General features: G+C 28.7%; 1 protein-coding gene across 1 annotated transcript in view; it reads right to left on the bottom strand.

Annotated features, from left to right (window-relative positions):
- Nucleotides 1–23,360, bottom strand: part of LOC111415411 (nuclear pore complex protein Nup88) — a 65,854-nt gene that overhangs the window by 29,530 nt on the left and 12,964 nt on the right. Inside the window, exon 3 of the mRNA XM_071201030.1 lies at nt 22,281–22,559. Within this exon, the coding sequence (XP_071057131.1) occupies nt 22,281–22,487 (207 nt within the window). The 5' untranslated portion in view covers nt 22,488–22,559. The remainder of the gene's footprint in view (nt 1–22,280; nt 22,560–23,360) is intronic.

Raw genomic sequence — 23,360 nt, 5'->3', positions numbered from 1 at the left:
AATTTAAATTTTTAGACCCGTTCAGGGATTTTTCCATAAACCGTTTATAATGATTTCATCGCCTATATTCGTTACTTTACGGACACACTGTATATATAATATATATTAATATACAGGGTGTCACACAAAAAACGCCCCAAGCTGTAACTCTGTCATTTACTTTCCGATTTTCATGAACGAGGTATCAAATGAAATGGTTTGATGAATGCTATGATTCATGCTACAAATAAACTTTTTCCAATGCCCTCTTCAATTTCATGCGATTATCTACTTTTGATTTTCAAATTCCGCGGTATGTTTTTCTTCACGTTATTGAATAGAGAATTTTTTCTGAACCCATTGATCTACAATACATTAACATTAATTGTAATTTTAGCAGAGAAAAACAATTAAAGCATTTTCCGAACATTGTCTTAGTCACTTTTGTAACAGTGTAGTGTGCCATGGAAAAAAATAACGCGCAAAACTGATAACAGTCATTAAATGTTATTTCAATGCCCGAAGCAGTTGTAAATGATACTTATAAGTTGTTTTGTTATTTTTTCCATGCCACACCACAGTATAACACAAGTAACTTTAAGAGAATGCTAGGAAACTATTTTAATGTTTTTCTATGCTACAATTACAACTAATGTTGATGTGTTACACATTAATGGATTCAGAAAAAGAATCTCTATCCAATAGCGTGAAGAAAAACATACTGAGCAATTTGAAAATCAAAAGCTGACAATCGTTATAATTGAAGATGGCGTTGGAAAAAGTTTATTTGTAGTATGAATCATAGTATTCATCAAACCTTTTCATTTGATATTTCGCTCATGAAAATCGGAATGTAATTGACAGAGTTACAGCTTGCGGTATTCTTGTGTGACAACCTATATATACAGGGTGTCTTCTTTCTGCTAAAATTACATTTAAAATGGATGTATTGTTCATGAATGGATTCAGAAAAACAATCTCTATTCAATGACGTGATGAAAAATATACGCAGCAATTTGAAAAACAAAAGTTAATAATTGCTTGAAATTGAAAATGGCGTTGGAAAAATTTTATTTGTAGCATGAATCATAGTTATTTATAAAACCATTTCATTTGATAGCTGGGTCATGAAAATCGGAATGTAAATAACAGTGCTACAGGTTTGAGCGTTTTTTGTGTGACACCCTGTATAATAATTATATTGTATATATAATATATAACATATTTTAAGTTTTATTATCAAAAAATCAACAAAAAAGTTGCCAGTTAATGGGTTAATATTGGAAGTATAACCTTTATGTATTATTTTTTAATTCTTGAGCAAAATGGCTCGGCTTCTAGATAACATATTGATACTGAAAATGCAAACTTTATATATTAATTTTTAAGTCTTAAGCCACTGCCTCGGCAGTATAGCTACTTCGGTTTATAAATGATAAATTGTTACTAAAAATATAAACTTTATGTATTATTTTTTAATTCTTGAGCCACTGCCTCGGCAGCATAGCTGCCTCGGTTTGTAAATGACATTAATGCTGAAAATATACCTTTACTTATTATGATCAAATTATATACAGGGTGCTAGACACCAAAATATGATGATTTAATGTAACATCTCTTATACAAATGTCAGTGGTTTTCGAGGCATAGGGTGTTGAAAGTTAAATTCTTATTTCGAAATTTCTTGATAATTTTGAAGGTTTTTGTACTATTAACATAAAATTTGGTAGTTTTATGTTTTCGAGCATGAGAAATACGAATTTGAAACTTGTTTTGTTATTGCTCGTAGAGGGCGCTAGATACACGCTGCTCGTTTGATAAATCAAATCATAAGTTTTTTGGCTGGACAGCTACGACCAATAAGAGCTGCAAATCACAAAGAGCATTCAATTCTATTGTTATTAATTAATTGTTATTGTTATCGATTATTATCGTTACTAGTTGCTATAGTTACTGTGTTATTGATTTTAAATGTTAACCTTAAAATTACTTTGAAACAATTAAAAGCAGATAACTTGGAAACCAGTAGATTTAGACAATGTAAGCAAGAGTACCTTTTTTGTGCAGAATTGAAAACTCCTTCAGATTTCTGGTTCTAATTCACCATACCTCAACTGACAAAATAGTTATGACTTGATATCTCAAACGTACAGTGTGTATCTAGCGCCCTCTACGAGTAATCACAAAACAAATATCAAATTCGTATTTCTCATGTTCAAAAACATCTAACTACCAAATTTTATGTTAATAGTACAAAAACCTTCAAAATTATTAAGAAATTTCGAAATAAAAATTTAACTTTCAACACCCTGTCTATTAAAAACCACCGACATGTTAGGTTAAATCGTCATATTTTGGTGTCTAGTGTCTCCGGTATTCGGATTTCCCATTCTTTCTGACTCACCCTGTATATATTGTATTATGAAGTGATAAAAAATAAGTTTTTTGATTAAAATTTTCTAAAAAATTATAACTCATCACCACAAATAATTCCTGCTCCATTCTCATCTCACCCATCGTCCCTATATTTCACTTGAGGTTTGTCGTGTGTAAAGAGAGGCGCGTGACGTGGTTAATGACGAAATTTGTCATCTTTTGTAACAATGTGGCGGGGTAGAGAGAGGTATTGGAGACGTTATGTATGTGAAGGTATTGTACGCGAGGCGTAGGGTCCAAAAGGACGGCTTCAGCTCGGACTGCCACCACGCGACGCAGCATATTGTCAAGCGAGAAATTACAGCTTCTACAGAGGCCCTTAAAATCTACAAATGGGGTGGGACATAACTCTCCTCGGTGATAATATGTTGATGTTATAGCGCGGGGGGTTGGCGGAAAAGACTAAATAGCGTCGAATTAAAACGGACAAATTGTAGGGAATTAAAAGTAAAATGTAATTTTCGAAGCAATTCGTAAAGCGTCCGAGAACTTAACCTCAAATGTTGACCCTAAATTCTAACCGAGCACCTATTTTATCGGAAAGTCGAGTGTTTTCGACACTCCATTATCGAAGGGACCTTTGAGCCGGACGACCCGCTTGGGTGACCACCTGTTGGGCCCCGTTTTAGAATCCACCCTAGATTCGAATCGACCAAAAACAAGGCTTTCTTTCTCAAATTTATTTCATTGAAAGAGATGGGAATTAGGAAGAAGAAGAAGGTGTACAAGTGAGAAACTGAGAAAGTAAGAAGTGAAATAGTAGCTGATTTAATCAAGTCCCCGTTGAGTTCTGGGCGTTTGATATCGCACCAGGTAGAGGTTAAAGGATATATCCTTTCAGAGATGGCGCGCTTCCGTAAGACATTCGTTCCTTAAAGGAGATCAAGAGTGCTCGTCGCGCAAATTAATTGAATGCTGCCTGGCTTAATATGGAGGATATCGTTTAAATTCTCCTTCCTTAGCGTCCAACCCCCCCCAATCCCCGATCCCTAAGATATCCCAAGGGATAAAGTCGCAGTATATCAGGTTGCATCAGTCGTTTTCCGATTGCTTCTTGAGGAAGCAATAAAAACCCACGTTTAATTATAAAAAGCGATAACAAAAAGGGGAAAAAATTTGAAAAATTGTGCGATCGGTTTAATGCACGCCGTTAAAGTGATTTAGTGGGATTTTTTTCATTATTTTAATAGGGGGCGCTTTGCGTTCGACGCGGAACCCCCTCCCACGTCATTTTCTTTTTGGGGAAGCCGCACCGGGAAAACTTTTATAATTGAATAATTTCCCGATAAGGACGATACGACTTTCCAGACTTTGATTTCGGATATGCGATACCTTTTGTTACCCCCTTAGTATTGCGGCGAGGGTCGGCTCCGGTAGCGTGGAAAATTGCCTGATAAAAACATGGAGAAGAAGTTTTAACGATCGATAACAGATTAAATATCTAATTCGGCGGGAAAAATAAATTTTAATCAAACATTTTCTTCCTACCCCTAACCTAACAAAGAATGGGTAACATTAATAAAATTTTCGCCGGGTAATTTAGAAATATGCCCCGAGGAGGAAATCTTGAGTATCGACATTTTTTTATATTTCCCTCGTGCCCGCGTACGGCGTGTGCGAATAAATAAAAATTGCGCGTTTCCCATACGCGTTTATATCAATTCCGGTTATGGAAGATGAAAAATTGCCTTTCTCCACCACGACTCGGTTTCCGGTTTGTTAGAGCTGCGTGATTTACTTTTTTAGCACAGCTACATCTTACTAAATAAGTAACGAGAGTTCTGAATCAATAGTTAATCCTTTTTTCCCCCCTATGACGTCACGCTCCAATGTTATAAATATAGGGAAAGTGACCAACTTAAATCTGGGGGAAAAAAAGTAACTAGATTTAGGTTGATCACACTTTTTTTGTTATATCAATTGTTATTATGGTGGAAAATGTATTTCTTAATTAATTTTGTTAATGATTTACGTACTCTAACAATACCTTCTTACAAAACTAAGATATCTCAAGTCATTCCAGAGATAGTTGGCCTGGGAGTTTTAAGTGAAACACCCTGTATATTATTTTCAACATGATATATTAATATTAGAATATCTTTTAAGTTTTAACGTTCTGCCCTAGCAACATAGCTGACTCGGTTTCTAGATAACATATTGAAACTGTAAATATAACATATAAACTATAATTTTTTATGTCTTGAGCCACTGCCTCGACTTCTAGATGACATATAAAACAGTGGTAATCATTGACATTAACACCAAACAGTGCATTTTTCTGTATGCATTGGTTTTTTGTAGTTACTTCGGCCTCGTGGTGACATATTATCAGTAGAAATACAACTTTTATATATTATTATTTAAATCTTAAGCTACTATACTATTCAGAGGGAAATTAAAAAATTGATTATTCTAAAAAATGATGCTAACAAAAGTTGTTCCTTTTTTAATTCTTAATAAGTTTTATTTGAAAAATATTTTGATACAAACAATATTTAGGAAGACATCTTGAATTCTACTTCTATACTATTCAGAGGGAAATTAAAAAATTGATAATTTTAAAAAATTATGCCAACAAAGGTTGTTCCTTTTTTAATTATTAACAAGTTTTATTTGAAAAATATTTTGATACAAACAATATTTAGGAAAATATCTTGAATTTTACTTCTATACTATTCAGAGGGAAATTAAAAAATTGATAATTTTAAAAAATGGTCTTAACAAAAGTTGTTCCTTTTTTAATTCTGAACAAGTTTTATTTGAAAAATATTTTGATACAAACAATATTTAGGAAGATATCTTGAATTCTACTTCTATACTATTCAGAGGGAAATTAAAAAATTGATAATTTTAAAAAATTATGCCAACAAAGGTTGTTCCTTTTTTAATTATTAACAAATTTTATTTAAAAAATATTTTGATACAAACAATATTTAGGAAGATATCTTGAATTCTACTTTTATACTATTCAGAGGGAAATTAAAATATTGATAATTTTAAAAAATGGTGCTAACAAAAGTTGTTCCTTTTTTAATTCTTAACAAGTTTTATTTGAAAAATATTTTGATACAAACAATATTTAGGAAGATATCTTGAATTCTACTTTTATACTATTCAGAGGGAAATTAAAAAAATTGATAATTTTAAAAAATTATGTCAACAAAGGTTGTTCCTTTTTTAATTCTTAACAAGTTTTATTTGAAAAATATTTGGATACAAACAATAATTGGGAAGATAATCTTGAATATGATTTCTATACTATTCAGAGGGAAATTAAAAAAATTGATAATTTTAAAAAATTATGTCAACAAAGGTTGTTCCTTTTTTAATTCTTAACAAGTTTTACTTGAAAAATATTTTGATACAAACAATAATTGGGAAGATAACCTTGAATACGATTTCTATACTATTCAGAGGGAAATTAAAATATTGATAATTTTAAAAAATTGTTCTAACAAAAGTTGTTCCTTTTTTAATTCTTAACAAGTTTTATTTAAAAAATATTTTGATACAAACAATATTTAGGAGGATATCTTGAATTCTACTTCTATTCTATACTATTCAGAGGGAAATTAAAAAATTGATAATTTTAAAAAATTATGCCAACAAAGGTTGTTCCTTTTTTAATTCTTAACAAGTTTTATTTGAAAAATATTTTGATACAAACAATATTTAGGAGGATATCTTGAATTCTACTTCTATTCTATACTATTCAGAGGGAAATTAAAAAATTGATAATTTTAAAAAATTATGCCAACAAAGGTTGTTCCTTTTTTAATTCTTAACAAGTTTTATTTGAAAAATATTTTGATACAAACAATATTTAGGAAAATATCTTGAATTCTACTTCTATACTATTCAGAGGGAAATTAAAAAATTGATAATTTTAAAAAATGGTGCTAACAAAAGTTGTTCTTTTTTTAATTCTGAACAAGTTTTATTTAAAAAATATTTTGATACAAACAATAATTGGGAAGATATCTTGAATTCTACTTCTATACTATTCAGAGGGAAATTAAAAAATTGATAATTCTAAAAAATGATGCTAACAAAAGTTGTTCCTTTTTTAATTCTTAACAAGTTTTATTTGAAAAATATTTTGATACAAACAATATTTAGGAAGATATCTTGAATTCTACTTCTATACTATTCAGAGGGAAATTAAAAAATTGATAATTTTAAAAAATGGTGTTAACAAAAGTTGTTCTTTTTTTAATTCTTAACAAGTTTTATTTGAAAAATATTTTGATACAAACAATATTTAGGAAGATATCTTGAATTCTACTTCTATACTATTCAGAGGGAAATTAAAAAATTGATAATTTTAAAAAATGGTGTTAACAAAAGTTGTTCTTTTTTTAATTCTTAACAAGTTTTATTTGAAAAATATTTTGATACAAACAATATTTAGGAAGATATCTTGAATTCTACTTCGGTACTATTCACAGGGAAATTAAAAAATTGATAAATTTTAAAAAATGATGCCAACAAAGGTTGTTCCTTTTTTAATTCTTAACAAGTCTTATTTAAAAAATATTTTGATACAAACAATATTTAGGAAAATATCTTGAATTCTACTTCTATACTATTCAGAGGGAAATTAAAAAATTGATAATGTTAAAAAATTATGCCAACAAAGGTTGTTCCTTTTTTAATTCTGAAAAAGTTTTATTTAAAAAATATTTTGATACAAACAATAATTGGGAAGATAATCTTGAATACGATTTCTATACTATTCAGAGGGAAATAAAAAAATTGATAATTTTAAAAAATGATGTTAATAAAAGTTGTAATTTTTTTAATTCTTAACAAGTTTTACTTGAAAAATATTTTGATACAAACAATAATTGGGAAGATAATCTTGAATACGATTTCTATACTATTCAGAGGGAAATTAAAAAATTGATAATTCTAAAAAATGATGCTAACAAAAGTCGTACCTTTTTTAATTCTTAACAAGTTTTATTTGAAAAATATTTTGATACAAACAATATTTAGGAAAATATCTTGAATTTTACTTCTATACTATTCAGAGGGAAATTAAAAAATTGATAATTCTAAAAAATGATGCTAACAAAAGTTGTTCGTTTTTTAATTCTTAACAAGTTTTATTTGAAAAATATTTTGATACAAACAATAATTGGGAAGATAATCTTGAATACGATTTCTATAGGTACTATTCAGAGGGAAATTAAAAAATTGATAATTTTAAAAAATTATGCCAACAAAGGTTGTTCCTTTTTTAATTCTTAACAAGTTTTATTTGAAAAATATTTTGATACAAACAATATTTAGGAAAATATCTTGAATTCTACTTCTATACTATTCAAAGGGAAATTAAAAAATTGATAATTTTAAAAAATGGTGCTAACAAAAGTTGTTCCTTTTTTAATTCTGAACAAGTTTTATTTAAAAAATATTTTGATACAATCAATATTTAGGAAGATATCTTGAATTCTACTTCTATACTATTCAGAGGGAAATTAAAAAATTGATAATTTTAAAAAATGGTGCTAACAAAAGTTGTTCCTTTTTTAATTCTGAACAAGTTTTATTTAAAAAATATTTTGATACAAACAATAATTGGGAAGATATCTTGAATTCTACTTCTATACTATTCAGAGGGAAATTAAAAAATTGATAATTCTAAAAAATGATGCTAACAAAAGTTGTTCCTTTTTTAATTCTTAACAAGTTTTATTTAAAAAATATTTTGATACAAACAATAATTGGGAAGATAATCTTGAATACGATTTCTATACTATTCAGAGGGAAATTAAAAAATTGATAATTTTAAAAAATGGTGTTAACAAAAGTTGTAATTTTTTTAATTCTTAACAAGTTTTATTTGAAAAATATTTTGATTCAAACAATATTTAGGAAAATATCTTGAATTCTACTTCTATACTATTCAGAGGGAAATTAAAAAATTGATAATTTTAAAAAATGATGCTAACAAAAGTTGCTCCTTTTTTAATTCTTAACAAGTTTTATTTGAAAAATATTTTGATACAAACAATAATTGGGAAGATAATCTTGAATACGATTTCTATAGGTACTATTCAGAGGGAAATTAAAAAATTGATAATTTTAAAAAATTATGCCAACAAAGGTTGTTCCTTTTTTAATTCTTAACAAGTTTTATTTAAAAAATATTTTGATACAAACAATAATTGGGAAGATAATCTTGAATACGATTTCTATACTATTCAGAGGGAAATTAAAAAATTGATAATTTTAAAAAATGATGCTAACAAAAGTTGTTCCTTTTTTAATTCTTAACAAGTTTTATTTGAAAAATATTTTGATACAAACAATATTTAGGAAGATATCTTGAATTCTACTTCTATTCTATACTATTCAGAGGGAAATTAAAAAATTGATAATTTTAAAAAATTATGCCAACAAAGGTTGTTCCTTTTTTAATTCTTGACAAGTTTTATTTGAAAAACATTTTGATACAAACAATATTTAGGAAGATATCTTGAATTCTACTTCTATACTATTCAGAGGGAAATTAAAAAATTGATAATTTTAAAAAATTATGCCAACAAAAGTTGTTCCTTTTTTAATTCTTAACAAGTTTTATTTGAAAAATATTTTGATACAAACAATAATTGGGAAGATAATCTTGAATACGATTTCTATACTATTCAGAGGGAAATTAAAAAAATGATAATTTTAAAAAATTATGCCAACAAAGGTTGTTCCTTTTTTAATTCTTAACAAGTTTTATTTGAAAAATATTTTGATACAAACAATAATTGGGAAGATAATCTTGAATACGATTTCTATACTATTCAGAGGGAAATTAAAAAAATGATAATTTTAAAAAATTATGCCAACAAAGGTTGTTCCTTTTTTAATTCTTAACAAGTTTTATTTGAAAAATATTTTGATACAAACAATAATTGGGAAGATAATCTTGAATACGATTTCTATACTATTCAGAGGGAAATTAAAAAAATAATAATTTTAAAAAATTATGCCAACAAAGGTTGTTCCTTTTTTAATTCTTAACAAGTTTTATTTGAAAAATATATTGATACAAACAATATTTAGGAAGACATCTTGAATTCTACTTCCATACTATTCAGAGGGAAATTAAAAAATTGATAATTCTAAAAAATGATGCTAACAAAAGTTGCTCCTTTTTTAATTCTTAACAAGTTTTATTTGAAAAATATTTTGATACAAACAATATTTAGGAAGATATCTTGAATTCAATTTCTATACTATTCAGAGGGAAATTAAAAAATTGATAATTTTAAAAAATGGTGCTAACAAAAGTTGTTCCTTTTTTAATTCTTAACAAGTTTTATTTGAAAAATATTTTGATACAAACAATATTTAGGAAGATATCTTGAATTCAATTTCTATACTATTCAGAGGGAAATTAAAAAATTGATAATTTTAAAAAATGGTGCTAACAAAAGTTGTTCCTTTTTTAATTCTTAACAAGTTTTATTTGAAAAATATTTTGATACAAACAATAATTGGGAAGATAATCTTGAATACGATTTCTATACTATTCAGAGGGAAATTAAAAAATTGATAATTCTAAAAAATAATGCTAACAAAAGTTGTTCCTTTTTTAATTCTTAACAAGTTTTATTTGAAAAATATTTTGATACAAACAATATTTAGGAAGATATCTTGAATTCAATTTCTATACTATTCAGAGGGAAATTAAAAAATTGATAATTTTAAAAAATGGTGCTAACAAAAGTTGTTCCTTTTTTAATTCTTAACAAGTTTTATTTGAAAAATATTTTGATACAAACAATATTTAGCAAGATATCTTGAATTCTATTTCTATACTATTCAGAGGGAAATTAAAAATTTAATCATTTTCAAATATTGTGACAACAAAAGTTGTTTCTTTTTTAATTTTTAACAAGTTTTATTTGAAAAATATTTTGATATAAACAATATTTAGGAAGATATCTTGAATTCTACTTCTATTCTATACTATTCAGAGGGAAATTAAAAAATTGGTAATTTTAAAAAATTGTGCTAACAAAAGTTGTTCCTTTTTTAATTCTTAACAAGTTTTATTTGAAAAATATTTTGATACAAACAATAATTGGGAAGATAATCTTGAATACGATTTCTATACTATTCAGAGGGAAATTAAAAAATTGATAATTTTAAAAAATTATGCCAACAAAAGTTGTTCCTTTTTTAATTCTGAACAAGTTTTATTTAAAAAATATTTTGATACAAATAATATTTAGGAAAATATCTTGAATTCTACTTCTATAAGTACTATTCAGAGGGAAATTAAAAAATTGATAATTTTAAAAAATGGTGCTTACAAAAGTTGTTCCTTTTTTAATTCTTAACAAGTTTTATTTGAAAAATATTTTGATACAAACAATATTTAGGAAAATATCGTGAATTCTACTTCTATACTATTCAGAGGGAAATTAAAAATTTAATCATTTTCAAAAATTGTGACAACAAAAGTTGTTTCTTTTTTAATTTTTAACAAGTTTTATTTGAAAACATGCTTCAAACCAGAGAAGCAGCAACTTGCTATGTCTATCCTATGAATATTAGTACAAAAAGAAATAATTTTTGCTAATATTCAAAGATAAATGAATCCTCTGGTGACGATAAAATATAATTAGAATTATTAACCACCCTTTTCCTTCGTCCGAACCAGGTTTCTTACCCCCCATTTAATTCCCGAGTGCCGCAAAAAATTATATTTACTAATGAAATTAGGCGAAGTACACGAAAAAGGGGGTAAAAAAGAGGAGGAAAACCTGACGATTATCTTTCTTAATTTCCCGGGTTTCTTAGTTCGATCACATCGCCTTCCCAAAAGGTCGGCCGGTCCTTGGGGACCGCCGATGACGAACCGTTCGTCCCGCAGGCGATTTTTATCAATTTCCCCGACCGGACATAACTCAACACGCTAAAAGCAGAAATGTAAGAAGGACGTCGAGCGAAGAGAATGACGGATACTCGTCGTCTTCCTGCGGGGCGCGATAAATCCGATTTCGGGTACAATGGGTGTCCAACGCGAAAACTTCGTCAGGACGTATAAATTAGGGCGATAATGGCGCGGATGCGACCACCTCAACTCTCCTCCGTACAGTCTCATCTCTTGGTGGCGGCGGGCGCGATCCACAAAAGTCAGGAAGCGCGAATCCTTCCGCTTGGGACGTCGCCTACGACGACGACGACGACGTTCGCTAGCCGGAACGACCAAACTGCCTCCTGGGCGAAGACCCCTCTTATTATTATTACTATAGGTGAAGGAACAGGGTGAATCATATTAATGACTTTCGTCGTTGGGTTATTATCTCGAAAGGAAATGGTTGTAATTACCCTCCTAAAGTAGCATTCTTGAAATTTGATTTACCGAAAATGAACTTGAATTAATTATTATAAATCAATAAGATGTAAGAAACAAGAATGGCTTCCAAATATAGTGTACCTAACGGAAGTTGAAAATGATAAGTCGGTTTTACGATTAATTTCTGAGTCTTGGGTCATCGTACATCAAGCCGGATTAAAGGAAAACGTGAAAAAGCGCAGGACGACGCTTTTATTGGCCTTCGAGACAATTGTTGATGAGGCCCGAGACGGACCGAAATACCGGACACGGAGGATCGCTCAGCTCTCTTCGCCCGTCGCCCGGGCCCTTTATTGCCCAAATAAACCCTCCGGGAAGGACGATATTTATTAGATTACGGATCTCCACGACTTGGACAAATGGCAGATGGGCCGTGGCTATGACTCCTCACTCTATCCGTCCCCAAACTCCACGAAACGTCGACGGTACAACCGCACGAAAATAATCAATCAACTATTTATGTGTGTGTTGTGCTATTCTGTTGGCCGATGCTGTTTTTCCGGAACGAAGTCTGGATGGACACGCACTAATGAAAATGTAGTGGCGAAACAAAAATTAATGACACATATCAAAACAATTTAATCGGTAGAGTTACAGTTTACAATATGCTCTCTATCTTTAGTTGTAATCTCCTAAATGAGAGTGGAAAAACATACAGTCAAGCCAATTATTTAGACAAAACCTCAAAGTATATACAATTTATTAAACATCTTCATTAATAAATAAATCAAGCAATCGATTCATTGTTGAATGAGTTCCCGTCATGGCTAAATCCAATCCAACCCAACCCGTTATTAGAAGTACACTGAAACGCTTAAATTTTTCAAAAGATATTAAAGTTATTAAGCTTGATTATAAGGCCTCAGTTTCTAAATGATTTAATAATTTTTAAATTTTGGGTCACATAACATGTTAAGAATTAGGAAAGGAACAAGTTTTGTTAACACCATTTTTTAAAATTATCATTTTTTTAATTTCCCTCTGAATAGTATAGAAGTGGAATTCAAGATATCTTCCTAAATATTGTTTGTATCAAAATATTTTTTAAATAAAACTTGTTAAGAATTAAAAAAGGAACAACTTTTGTAGGCACCATTTTGTAAAATGATCCATTTTTTAATTTCCCTCTGAACAGTATAAAAATGGAATTCAAGATTATCTCCCTAATTATGGTTTGTATCAAAATATTTTTCAAATAAAATTTGTTAAAAATCAAAAAAGGAACAAATTTTATTGACACCATTTTTTAAAATTATCAATTTTTTATTTCCCTCTGAATAGTATGGAAGTGGAATTCAAGATATCTTTCTAAATATTGTTTGTATCAAAATACTTTTCAAATAAAGCTAGTTAAGAATCAAAAAAGGAACAACTTTTGTTGGCACCATTTTTTAAAATTATCAATTTTTTAATTTCCCTCTGAATAGTATGGAAGTGGAATTCAAGATATCTTTCTAAATATTGTTTAGATCAAAATATTTTTAAATAAAACTTGTTAGGAATTAGAAAAGGAACAACTTTTGTTGGCACCATTTTTTAGAATTATCAATTTTTTAATTTCCCTCTGAATAGTATAGAAGTAGAATTCAAGATATTTTCCTAAATATTGTTTGTATCAAAATATTTTTCAAATAAAACTTGTTAAGAATCAAAAAAAGAACAACTTTTGTTAGCACCATTTTTTAAAATTATCAATTTTTTAATTTCCCTCTGAATAGTATAGAAATTGAATTCAAGATATCTTCCTAAATATTGTTTGTATCAAAATATTTTTCAAATAAATGTTGTTCAGAATTAAAAAAGGAACAACTTTTGTTGGCACCATTTTTTAAAATTATCAATTTTTTAATTTCCCTGTGAATAGTATAGAAGTAGAATTCAAGATATCTTCCTAAATATTGTTTGTATCAAAATATTTTTCAAATAAAACTTATTAAGAATTACGAAAGGAACAACTTTTGTGGGCACCATTTTTTAAAATTACCAATTTTTTAATTTCCCTCTGAATAGTATAGAAATGGTATTCAAGATTATCTTCCCAATCATTGTTTGTATCAAAATATTTTTCAAATAAAACTTGTTAAAAATCAAAAGAGGAACAACTTTTGTTGGCACCATTTTTTAAAATTATCAATTTTTTAATTTCCCTGTGAATAGTACAGAAGTAAAATTCAAGATATCTTCCTAAATATTGTTTGTATCAAAATATTTTTCAAATAAAACTTGTTAAGAATTAAAAAAGGAACAACTTTGGTTAGCACTATTTTTTAAAATTATCAATTTTTTAATTTCCCTCTGAATAGTATAGAAGTAAAATTCAAGACATTTTCCTAAATATTGTTTGTATCAAAATATTTTTCAAATAAAACTTGTTAAGAATTAAAAAAGGAACAACTTTTGTTAGCGCCATTTTTTAGAATTATCAATTTTTTAATTTCCCTGTGAATAGTATAGAAGTAGAATTCAAGATATCTTCCTAAATATTATTTGTATCAAAATATTTTTCAAATAAAAGTTGTTCAGAATTAAAAAAGGAACAACTTTTGTGGGCACCATTTTTTAAAGTTATTAATTTTTTAATTTCTCTCTGAATAGTATAGAAATGGTATTCAAGATTATCTTCCCAATTATTGTTTGTATCAAAATATTTTTTAAATAAAACTTGTTAAGAATTAAAAAAGGAACAACTTTTGTTAGTGCCATTTTTTAGAATTATCAATTTTTTAATTTCCCTCTGAATAGTATAGAAATGGTATTAACGATTATCTTCCCAATTATTGTTTGTATCAAAATATTTTTCAAATAAAACTTGTTAAGAATTAAAAAAGGAACAACTTTTGTTGACACCATTTTTTAGAATTATCAATTTTTTAATTTCCCTCTGAATAGTATAAAAATGAAATTCAAGATTATCTTCCTAAACATTGTTTGTATCAAAATATTTTTTGAATAAAACTTGTTCAGAATTAAAAAAGGAATAACTTTTGTTGGCACCATTTTTTAAAATTATCAATTTTTTTTAATTTCCCTCTGAACAGTACAGAAATTGAATTCAAAATATCTTCCTAAATATTGCTTGTATCAAAATATTTTTCAAATAAAACTTGTTAAGAATCAAAAAAAGGAACAACCTTTGTTGACATAATTTTTTAAAATTATCAATTTTTTAATTTCCCTCTGAATAGTATGGAAGTAGAATTCAAGATATTTTCCTAAATATTGTTTGTATCAAAATATTTTTCAAATAAAGCTTATTAGCAATTAAAAGATGAACAACTTTTGTTGGCACCATTTTTTAAAATTATCAATTTTTTAATTTCCCTGTGAATAGTACAGAAGTAGAATTCAAGATATCTTCCTAAATATTGTTTGTATCAAAATATTTTTCAAATAAAACTTGTTAAGAATTAAAAAAGGAACAACTTTGGTTAGCACTATTTTTTAAAATTATCAATTTTTTAATTTCCCTCTGAATAGTATAGAAGTAAAATTCAAGACATTTTCCTAAATATTGTTTGTATCAAAATATTTTTCAAATAAAACTTGTTAAGAATTAAAAAAGGAACAACTTTTGTTAGCGCCATTTTTTAGAATTATCAATTTTTTAATTTCCCTGTGAATAGTATAGAAGTAGAATTCAAGATATCTTCCTAAATATTATTTGTATCAAAATATTTTTCAAATAAAAGTTGTTCAGAATTAAAAAAGGAACAACTTTTGTGGGCACCATTTTTTAAAGTTATTAATTTTTTAATTTCTCTCTGAATAGTATAGAAATGGTATTCAAGATTATCTTCCCAATTATTGTTTGTATCAAAATATTTTTTAAATAAAACTTGTTAAGAATTAAAAAAGGAACAACTTTTGTTAGTGCCATTTTTTAGAATTATCAATTTTTTAATTTCCCTCTGAATAGTATAGAAATGGTATTAACGATTATCTTCCCAATTATTGTTTGTATCAAAATATTTTTCAAATAAAACTTGTTAAAAATCAAAAAAGGAGCAACTTTTATTGGCACCATTTTTTAAAATTACCAATTTTTTAATTTCCCTCTGAACAGTATAGAAATTGATTTCAAAATATCTTCCTAAATATTGTTTGTATCAAAATATTTTTCAAATAAAACTTGTTAAGAATTAAAAAAGGAACAACTTTTATTGACACCATTTTTTAAAATTATCAATTTTTTAATTTCCCTCTGAATAGTATAGAAGTAGAATTCAAAATATCTTGCTAAATATTGCTTGTATCAAAATATTTTTCAAATAAAACTTGTTAAGAATTAAAAAAGGAGCAACTTTTGTAGGCATCATTTTGTAAAATTATCAATTTTTTAATTTCCCTCTGAATAGTATACAGGGTGTTTCGGTGACTCGGGGAACAAATGTAACCACATGTACTAGAGTGAAAATAATGACGATTCATGTAAAAAAAATTAGTAAAAGTCCTCAAATTGCAAAGATACAGGCCATCAAAATTAGAAAATAAAATCCACCGTTTTCGAATTAAATACAAAAATGTTAGACTTCGAATTCAATAACACTAAAAAAAATAAATAAATAATCTGAATTAGTAATGAGAAGTGAAAATCGAACTGAGCTGTCATAACTAGTATGTATGCAACATGTCTAAGTGTGGATTTAGCTAAATCACATTTTTAATTTGTTTTCAAAATGAACAAAAAATAGACAAAAAAGTTCTGAGCAAACAAATTTTAAGAACAACCTGTATAGCATTGTTCCCGCGGACCGATTCAACTCATAACTTGCCTAAAGATTTTACATCACATTGACTTATACTGTACCAAATTTGAGCGCTTTACTGTAAATAGTGTTTAAGATATTTGGAAAAATGTGTTAAAATTTCCTAACTTTGATGGCCTGTATAAATTTGAAGACTTTTACTAATTTTTGTTTACATGAATCGTCATCATATTTTCACTCTAGTATATGTGGTTACATTTGTTCCCCAACTCACCGAAACACCCTGTATAAATTGAATTCAAGATTATTTTCCCACTTATTGTTTGTATCAAAATCTTTTTCAAATAAAACTTGTTAAGAATTAAAAAAGGAACAACTTTTGTTGGTACCATTTTTTAAAATTATCAATTTTTTAATTTCCCTATGATTAGTATACCGGGTGTTTCATTTAAAATGACATATGCTTATATCTCAAAAACTCGAACCGAAAAAAGTTTCAAGTAAATATTTTTTGGTGAGAATGTGTCCCCCACATTGTACACATAAACAGAATTTTTTTTAGGGCTGCCTAAATACCTATTTTAGCAACTGTAGATGTTAATCCTCATGTAAGTTGCCGTCAATTGTCAAAAGATTCAGGCATTTCGTTAACGAGTGTACATCGGATTTTGGAACTTAATAAGTTTCATCCGTATCATGTCTCTCTACACCAACAGTTACATGGTGATGATTTCGAAAATCGTGTGCAATTTTGTACTTGGGCTATGGAACAATTAAGATTGAATGAAAATTTTTTCTTCAATTTTCCGACGAATCCTATTTCTCCAATCACGGCCAAATAAATCGTCATAACATGCACTACTGGTCACATGAAAATCCTCGTTGGCTAAGACAAGTTGGTAATCAAAAACCTTGGTCAGTTAATGTCTGGTGCGGCATTGTTGGCAATAAAACAATTGGAACTTTTTTTATTGATGGCAATTTGAATGGCAGAAAGTATCGGAATTTTTTGTTGAACGATTTACCAGTTTTGTTGGAAGACCCTACCCTGCGTTATGGCCATTTTATTATGCTCTAGCCACAAGAGAAGTTTTAGACGAAATGTTTCCTGAAAAACGGATAGGACGTAATGGACCGGTGAATTGGCCCAACGCAACCCAACCCAGAAAATTTACAAGCAGGTTCCAACAACACCAACCGATATAAAAAACCGTATCAAAACAGCTTGCGAATCAATAACTGAAGAAATGTTTGGCAATGTGCAGAGAACGTTTTCAATGAGAATTCAGAAATGTTTAGAAGTGAATGGTCATCATTTTGAGCATTTAATGGATGTATAAAGGTACCTTTATAAATTTTAATCAATGTTCTAAGGTGATTTTAAAAATGTTTTATTTTTCTTCTTGTACTAGAATTCATAACGCAGAATTTAAGAAAAAATGTTTTAAGCAAAAAATACTTCGTTTGTCAAGTAGTTCAAGACGTTGAAGGAAAAAAGTATATGTGCGATCTGAAAAAATGAAAATGACGTCAGAAGGGCCTTTAGGCAACCCTGAAAAAAAAATGCACATCTGCTCATGTGCCCCCCTTTTCACTACAAAAAATTTACTTGAAACTTTTTTCAATTCGAGTTTTGGTTTTCGAGATATAAGCATATGTCATTTTAAATGAAACACCCTGTAGAAATGGTATAATCTTGAATACCATTTCTACAGGGTGTTTCATCTTCCCAATTATTGTTTCTATCAAAATATTTTTCAAATAAAACTTGTTAAGAATTAGAAAAGGAACAACTTTTGTTAGCGCCATTTTTTAGAATTATCAATTTTTTAATTTCCCTGTGAATAGTATAGAAGTAAAATTCAAGATATCTTCCTAAATATTGTTTGCATCAAAATATTTTTCAAATAAAAGTTGTTCAGAATTAAAAAAGGAACAACTGTTGTTAGCACCATTTTTTTAAATTATCAATTTTTTAATTTCCCTCTGAATAGTATAGAAGTACAATTCAGGATATCTTCCTAAATATTGTTTGAATCAAAATATTTTTTAAATAAAACTTGTTAAAAATCAAAAAAGGAACAACTTTTGTTGGCAACATTTTTTAAAATTAACAATTTTTTAATTTCCCTGTGAATAGTATAGAAGTAATATTCAAGATATTTTCCTAAATATTGTTTGTATCAAAATATTTTTCAAATAAAACTTGTTAAGAATTAAAAAAGGAACAACTTTTGTTAGCATCATTTTTTAGAATTATGAATTTTTTAATTTCCCTCTGAACAGTATAGAAGTTGATTTCAAAATATCTTCCTAAATATTGTTTGTAACAAAATATTTTTCAAATAAAACTTGTTAAAAGTCAAAAAAGGAACAACTTTTATTGACACCATTTTTTAAAATTATCAATTTTTTAATTTCCCTGTGAATAGTATAGAAGTAGAATTCAAGATATGTTCCTAAATATTGTTTGTATCAAAATATTTTTCAAATAAAACTTGTTAAAAATCAAAAAAGGAACAACTTTTATTGACACCATTTTTTAAAATTACCAATTTTTTAATTTCCCTCTGAACAGTATAGAAATTGATTTCAAAATATCTTCCTAAATATTGTTTGTATCAAAATATTTTTCAAATAAAACTTGTTAAAAGTCAAAAAAGGAACAACTTTTATTGACACCATTTTTTAAAATTATCAATTTTTTAATTTCCCTGTGAATAGTATAGAAGTAGAATTCAAGATATCTTCTTAAATATTATTTGTATCAAAATATTTTTCAAATAAAAGTTGTTCAGAATTAAAAAAGGAACAACTTTTGTGGGCACCATTTTTTAAAATTATTAATTTTTTAATTTCCCTCTGAATAGTATAGAAATGGTATTCAAGATTATCTTCCCAATTATTATTTGTATCAAAATATTTTTTAAATAAAACTTGTTAAGAATTAAAAAAGGAACAACTTTTGTTGGCACCATTTTTTAGAATTATCAATTTTTTAATTTCCCTGTGAATAGTACAGAAGTAGAATTCAAGATATCTTCCTAAATATTGTTTGTATCAAAATATTTTTCAAATAAAACTTGTTAAGAATTACGAAAGGAACAATTTTTGTGGGCACCATTTTTTAAAATTATGATTTTTTTAATTTCCCTCTGAATAGTCTAGAAATGGTATTCAAGATTATCTTCCCAATTATTGTTTGTATCAAAATATTTTTTAAATAAAACTTGTTAAGAATTAAAAAAGGAACAACTTTTGTTAGCGCCATTTTTTAGAATTATCAATTTTTTAATTTCCCTGTGAATAGTACAGAAGTAGAATTCAAGATATCTTCCTAAATATTATTTGTATCAAAATATTTTTCAAATAAAAGTTGTTCAGAATTAAAAAAGGAACAACTTTTGTTGGCACCATTTTTTAAAATTATCAATTTTTTAATTTCCCTCTGAATAGTATGGAAGTGGAATTCAAGATATCTTTCTAAATATTATTTGTATCAAAATATTTTTCAAATAAAACTTGTTAAGAATTAAAAAAGGAACAACTTTTGTGGGCACCATTTTTTTAAAATTATTAATTTTTTAATTTCCCTCTGAATAGTATAGAAATGGTATTCAAGATTATCTTCCCAATTATTGTTTGTATCAAAATATTTTTCAAATAAAACTTGTTAAAAATCAAAAAAGCAACAACTTTTGTTGGCACCATTTTTTAAAATGAACAATTTTTTAATTTCCCTCTGAATAGTATGGAAGTGGAATTCAAGATATCTTTCTAAATATTGTTTATATCAAAATATTTTTCAAATAAAACTTGTTAAGAATTACGAAAGGAACAACTTTTGTGGGCACCATTTTGTAAAATTATCAATTTTTTAATTTCCCTCTGAATAGTATAGAAATGAAATTCAAGATTATCTTCGAAATTATTGTTCGTATCAAAATATTTTTTAAATAAAACTTGTTAAAAATCAAAAAAGGAACAACTTTTATTGACACCATTTTTTAAAATTATCAATTTTTTAATTTCCCTCTGAACAGTATAGAACTAGAATTCAAAATATCTTCTTAAATATTGTTTGTATCGAAATATTTTTCAAATAAAACTTGTTAAAAATCAAAAAAGGAACAACTTTTATTGACACCATTTTTTAAAATTATCAATTTTTTAATTTCCCTCTGAACAGTATGGAAGTAAAATTCAAGATATTTTCCTAATTATCGTTTGCATCAAAATATTTTTCAAATAAAACTTGTTAAGAATCAAAAAAGTAACAACTTTTGTTAGAACTAATTTTTCCGATATATCATTTCATTCAAACTCAACATGTTTCGGTTAAATCCGTCATCATCACACTCAACATTTTCCTAATCCATTATTAAGAGTATAACAACTCCACAAAACCGAAAATTATATTTCCTTGCCCCTTTTCTTTTTGATTCAATCTCAAGTGATCCCCTTCATCGTCGAGGATCGCGACTATTAAACTCTTGGAAACGGCGACGATTATTTCTCAATGATACGGGTCGCCGGGAATGTTACAAGAGACCATAGTCATAGAGTCATAGGGTCATAGGGTCCGTCTTTGGCGAGTGGACGACGTAATGGGCCCCTTCCGGGGGCGCGCGAATTCCCGTTCTCCATGCGCGCTTATGAATATTTCAAAGAGTTCGACGTCGTCGCGCCGCCTCGAAAATTCAAATTGCTCAAGTTTTTGCGTCGACCTGGGGAACGCTTCCTAGTTCTCACAATTGACATTATTTCCCTATAAATAACTGCGAATTGCACCCGGTAGGGTCCCCCCTCACCTTTTTCACCTCACGAGAATTTTACATTTGAAAAGGTAACAAATTCTATGACTTCTAAAACTTTCTTGGTGTTCTTTTACGCTTTCTTTTTTAACTTTTCCTTGATATAATTTTATTGAATAAATAAAATTTTTATCAAAACACAAAACCGGGGAGGCCCCATCTCAAAAAAGGGGTACATTCTCGATTGTCGTTCCGATATGCAAATCGGCTTTGTTTTCCTTCTTCCCGAATTCATTACTTAAAACGCGTATCTCGGATTTTTGCCCCGCTCCCATTGTTCCCGAACCCCCGTTTTCCGATACCGCCCCCTCATCCCCGTTCCAAAGCGAGATCGCGGAATTTACAGGCGCGTCGAGGTTATACCAGAATTGATAATCGCCAACGCGAAACAAAGCGCGCCAGAGGAAACGAAATTAGCAATTTTATAACTCTGTCTTTTGTTCGCGGGGTTCCCCGCCTTTTGTTCTTCCTTTCTTTCTTTCATTCCGTCTGCGCCTAGCTTTTTTTCTTTGTTCTTCCATCTCCCGAGCGAAAACGACAACGTCAAAGGGGGCCCAATATCGATTGTTACGGCGTTAATTAAATTATTCGCGTTAACGCCGTGTTAATGCCGTAAATTTAATATATCAAGTGACTACTACTGGGCCTCGGGGGTGGCGAACACCCGGTGGCGGTGGGTTTGGCCGCCCCCTTGGGACATCGGCGGCGTCGCGACGCACATATTTATCACCTCTTAAACCCAATTAACGATAAATTTCGTATCAAATTAATTTAATTAATTTTTATTCACAACTTAACCTATCTAAAACGATTTTTGACATTAAATTAATTCAAATTCAAATTTAGTACGTCGATTACTTAAGAGATGGCGCCACATAACACATCAACGAAAATCAACAATAAATAAAATTATTAAATCTTAATAAATTGATCATTAACGAATAAAAATAAATAAAATAACTAATTAAAATCACTAACCTGGTGTTTAATCGTTTCCGGGTCGTTTTCTCGCAACGCTTTGATGTTTAAGGTTAGGAGACAGTTATCTTGAAAATCCCACGTGTATAAAACGTCCTCTTTGACGACGAGCACATTTTTGGTGGTCGCGATGTTCTTGGGGAGGGTTTCGCGTAAATTCTTGAAGATATCGTGCCGATTTAACTGGAGAAAATCGGTCGAGGACATCGCGTTTTATTTGAGGTTATGTCGCGTCGTCGAAAAACATCAACAACAATGAAGTTGGTCGTGCGTTGCCAACTGTAAAATAAGATTTTTTTAAATAATTTTAATAATTTCGTTGAAAATGTTCGAAACTAACGTGTAAGTAAGTTTGTTTTGAGTTTGTAATAATATAATGGACGTGTTTATAAACGGGTTTCTACATTCGTAGTTTATTTATTGTGCCCGTTGAATGAATGAACAATATGACCGAGCTGGGTCTGATTATTTGTTTTGTAATGTATTGTGAGTGGACTGGGTATTGTGTCCAGTAGGAGAGTTTCGGCGACGATTCTCTTCGCGATATGGCACCCACCTGCATTATGCACCACTTGAAGGGGGAAAAAAACTTGAAACAGAAACAAAGTTATAACTTTCAAAGTCGATATCTCATTTTGGTTCTCTATTTTCATTAAAATTTAACTTATTTACTAAAACCCCATTGCAATTTTAATTTTAATTACACAAATAACACAACACAACACACAATTAACGTTTTAAGCGCCATCTTTCGGTTAATTGTAATAACGTTACGTTTAATTGTAATTTTCCAGGTTAAGATCACAAGAAGGGATTTATTAAGGGTTTTTTAAAGTAGAAACAAATTCAAACCATCTGTCGTCGTCGTTTTGGTCGTAAACAAATAGATCGCACGTGATCAGAAACATGTGGGGCGTTATTGATACGTACCGATATTTCAAGGGGCCCCTTTCGCCCCTCGTTGAGGGCGACGTGATGTTTGCGCTGGTCATTATGGGGAAAATGTATATACAGGAGCATTAGTGCGTTTACGCTCCCTTCTCATACCATCGTAATCATTGAATCCCTCCGGATCTCTTT

Source organism: Onthophagus taurus, unplaced genomic scaffold (genome assembly GCF_036711975.1).
Source record: "Onthophagus taurus isolate NC unplaced genomic scaffold, IU_Otau_3.0 ScKx7SY_16, whole genome shotgun sequence".
NCBI lineage: Eukaryota > Metazoa > Arthropoda > Insecta > Coleoptera > Scarabaeidae > Onthophagus > Onthophagus taurus.
The sequence above is the reverse complement of the archived record's forward strand: the minus strand, read 5'-3'. Positions and strand labels throughout refer to the sequence as shown.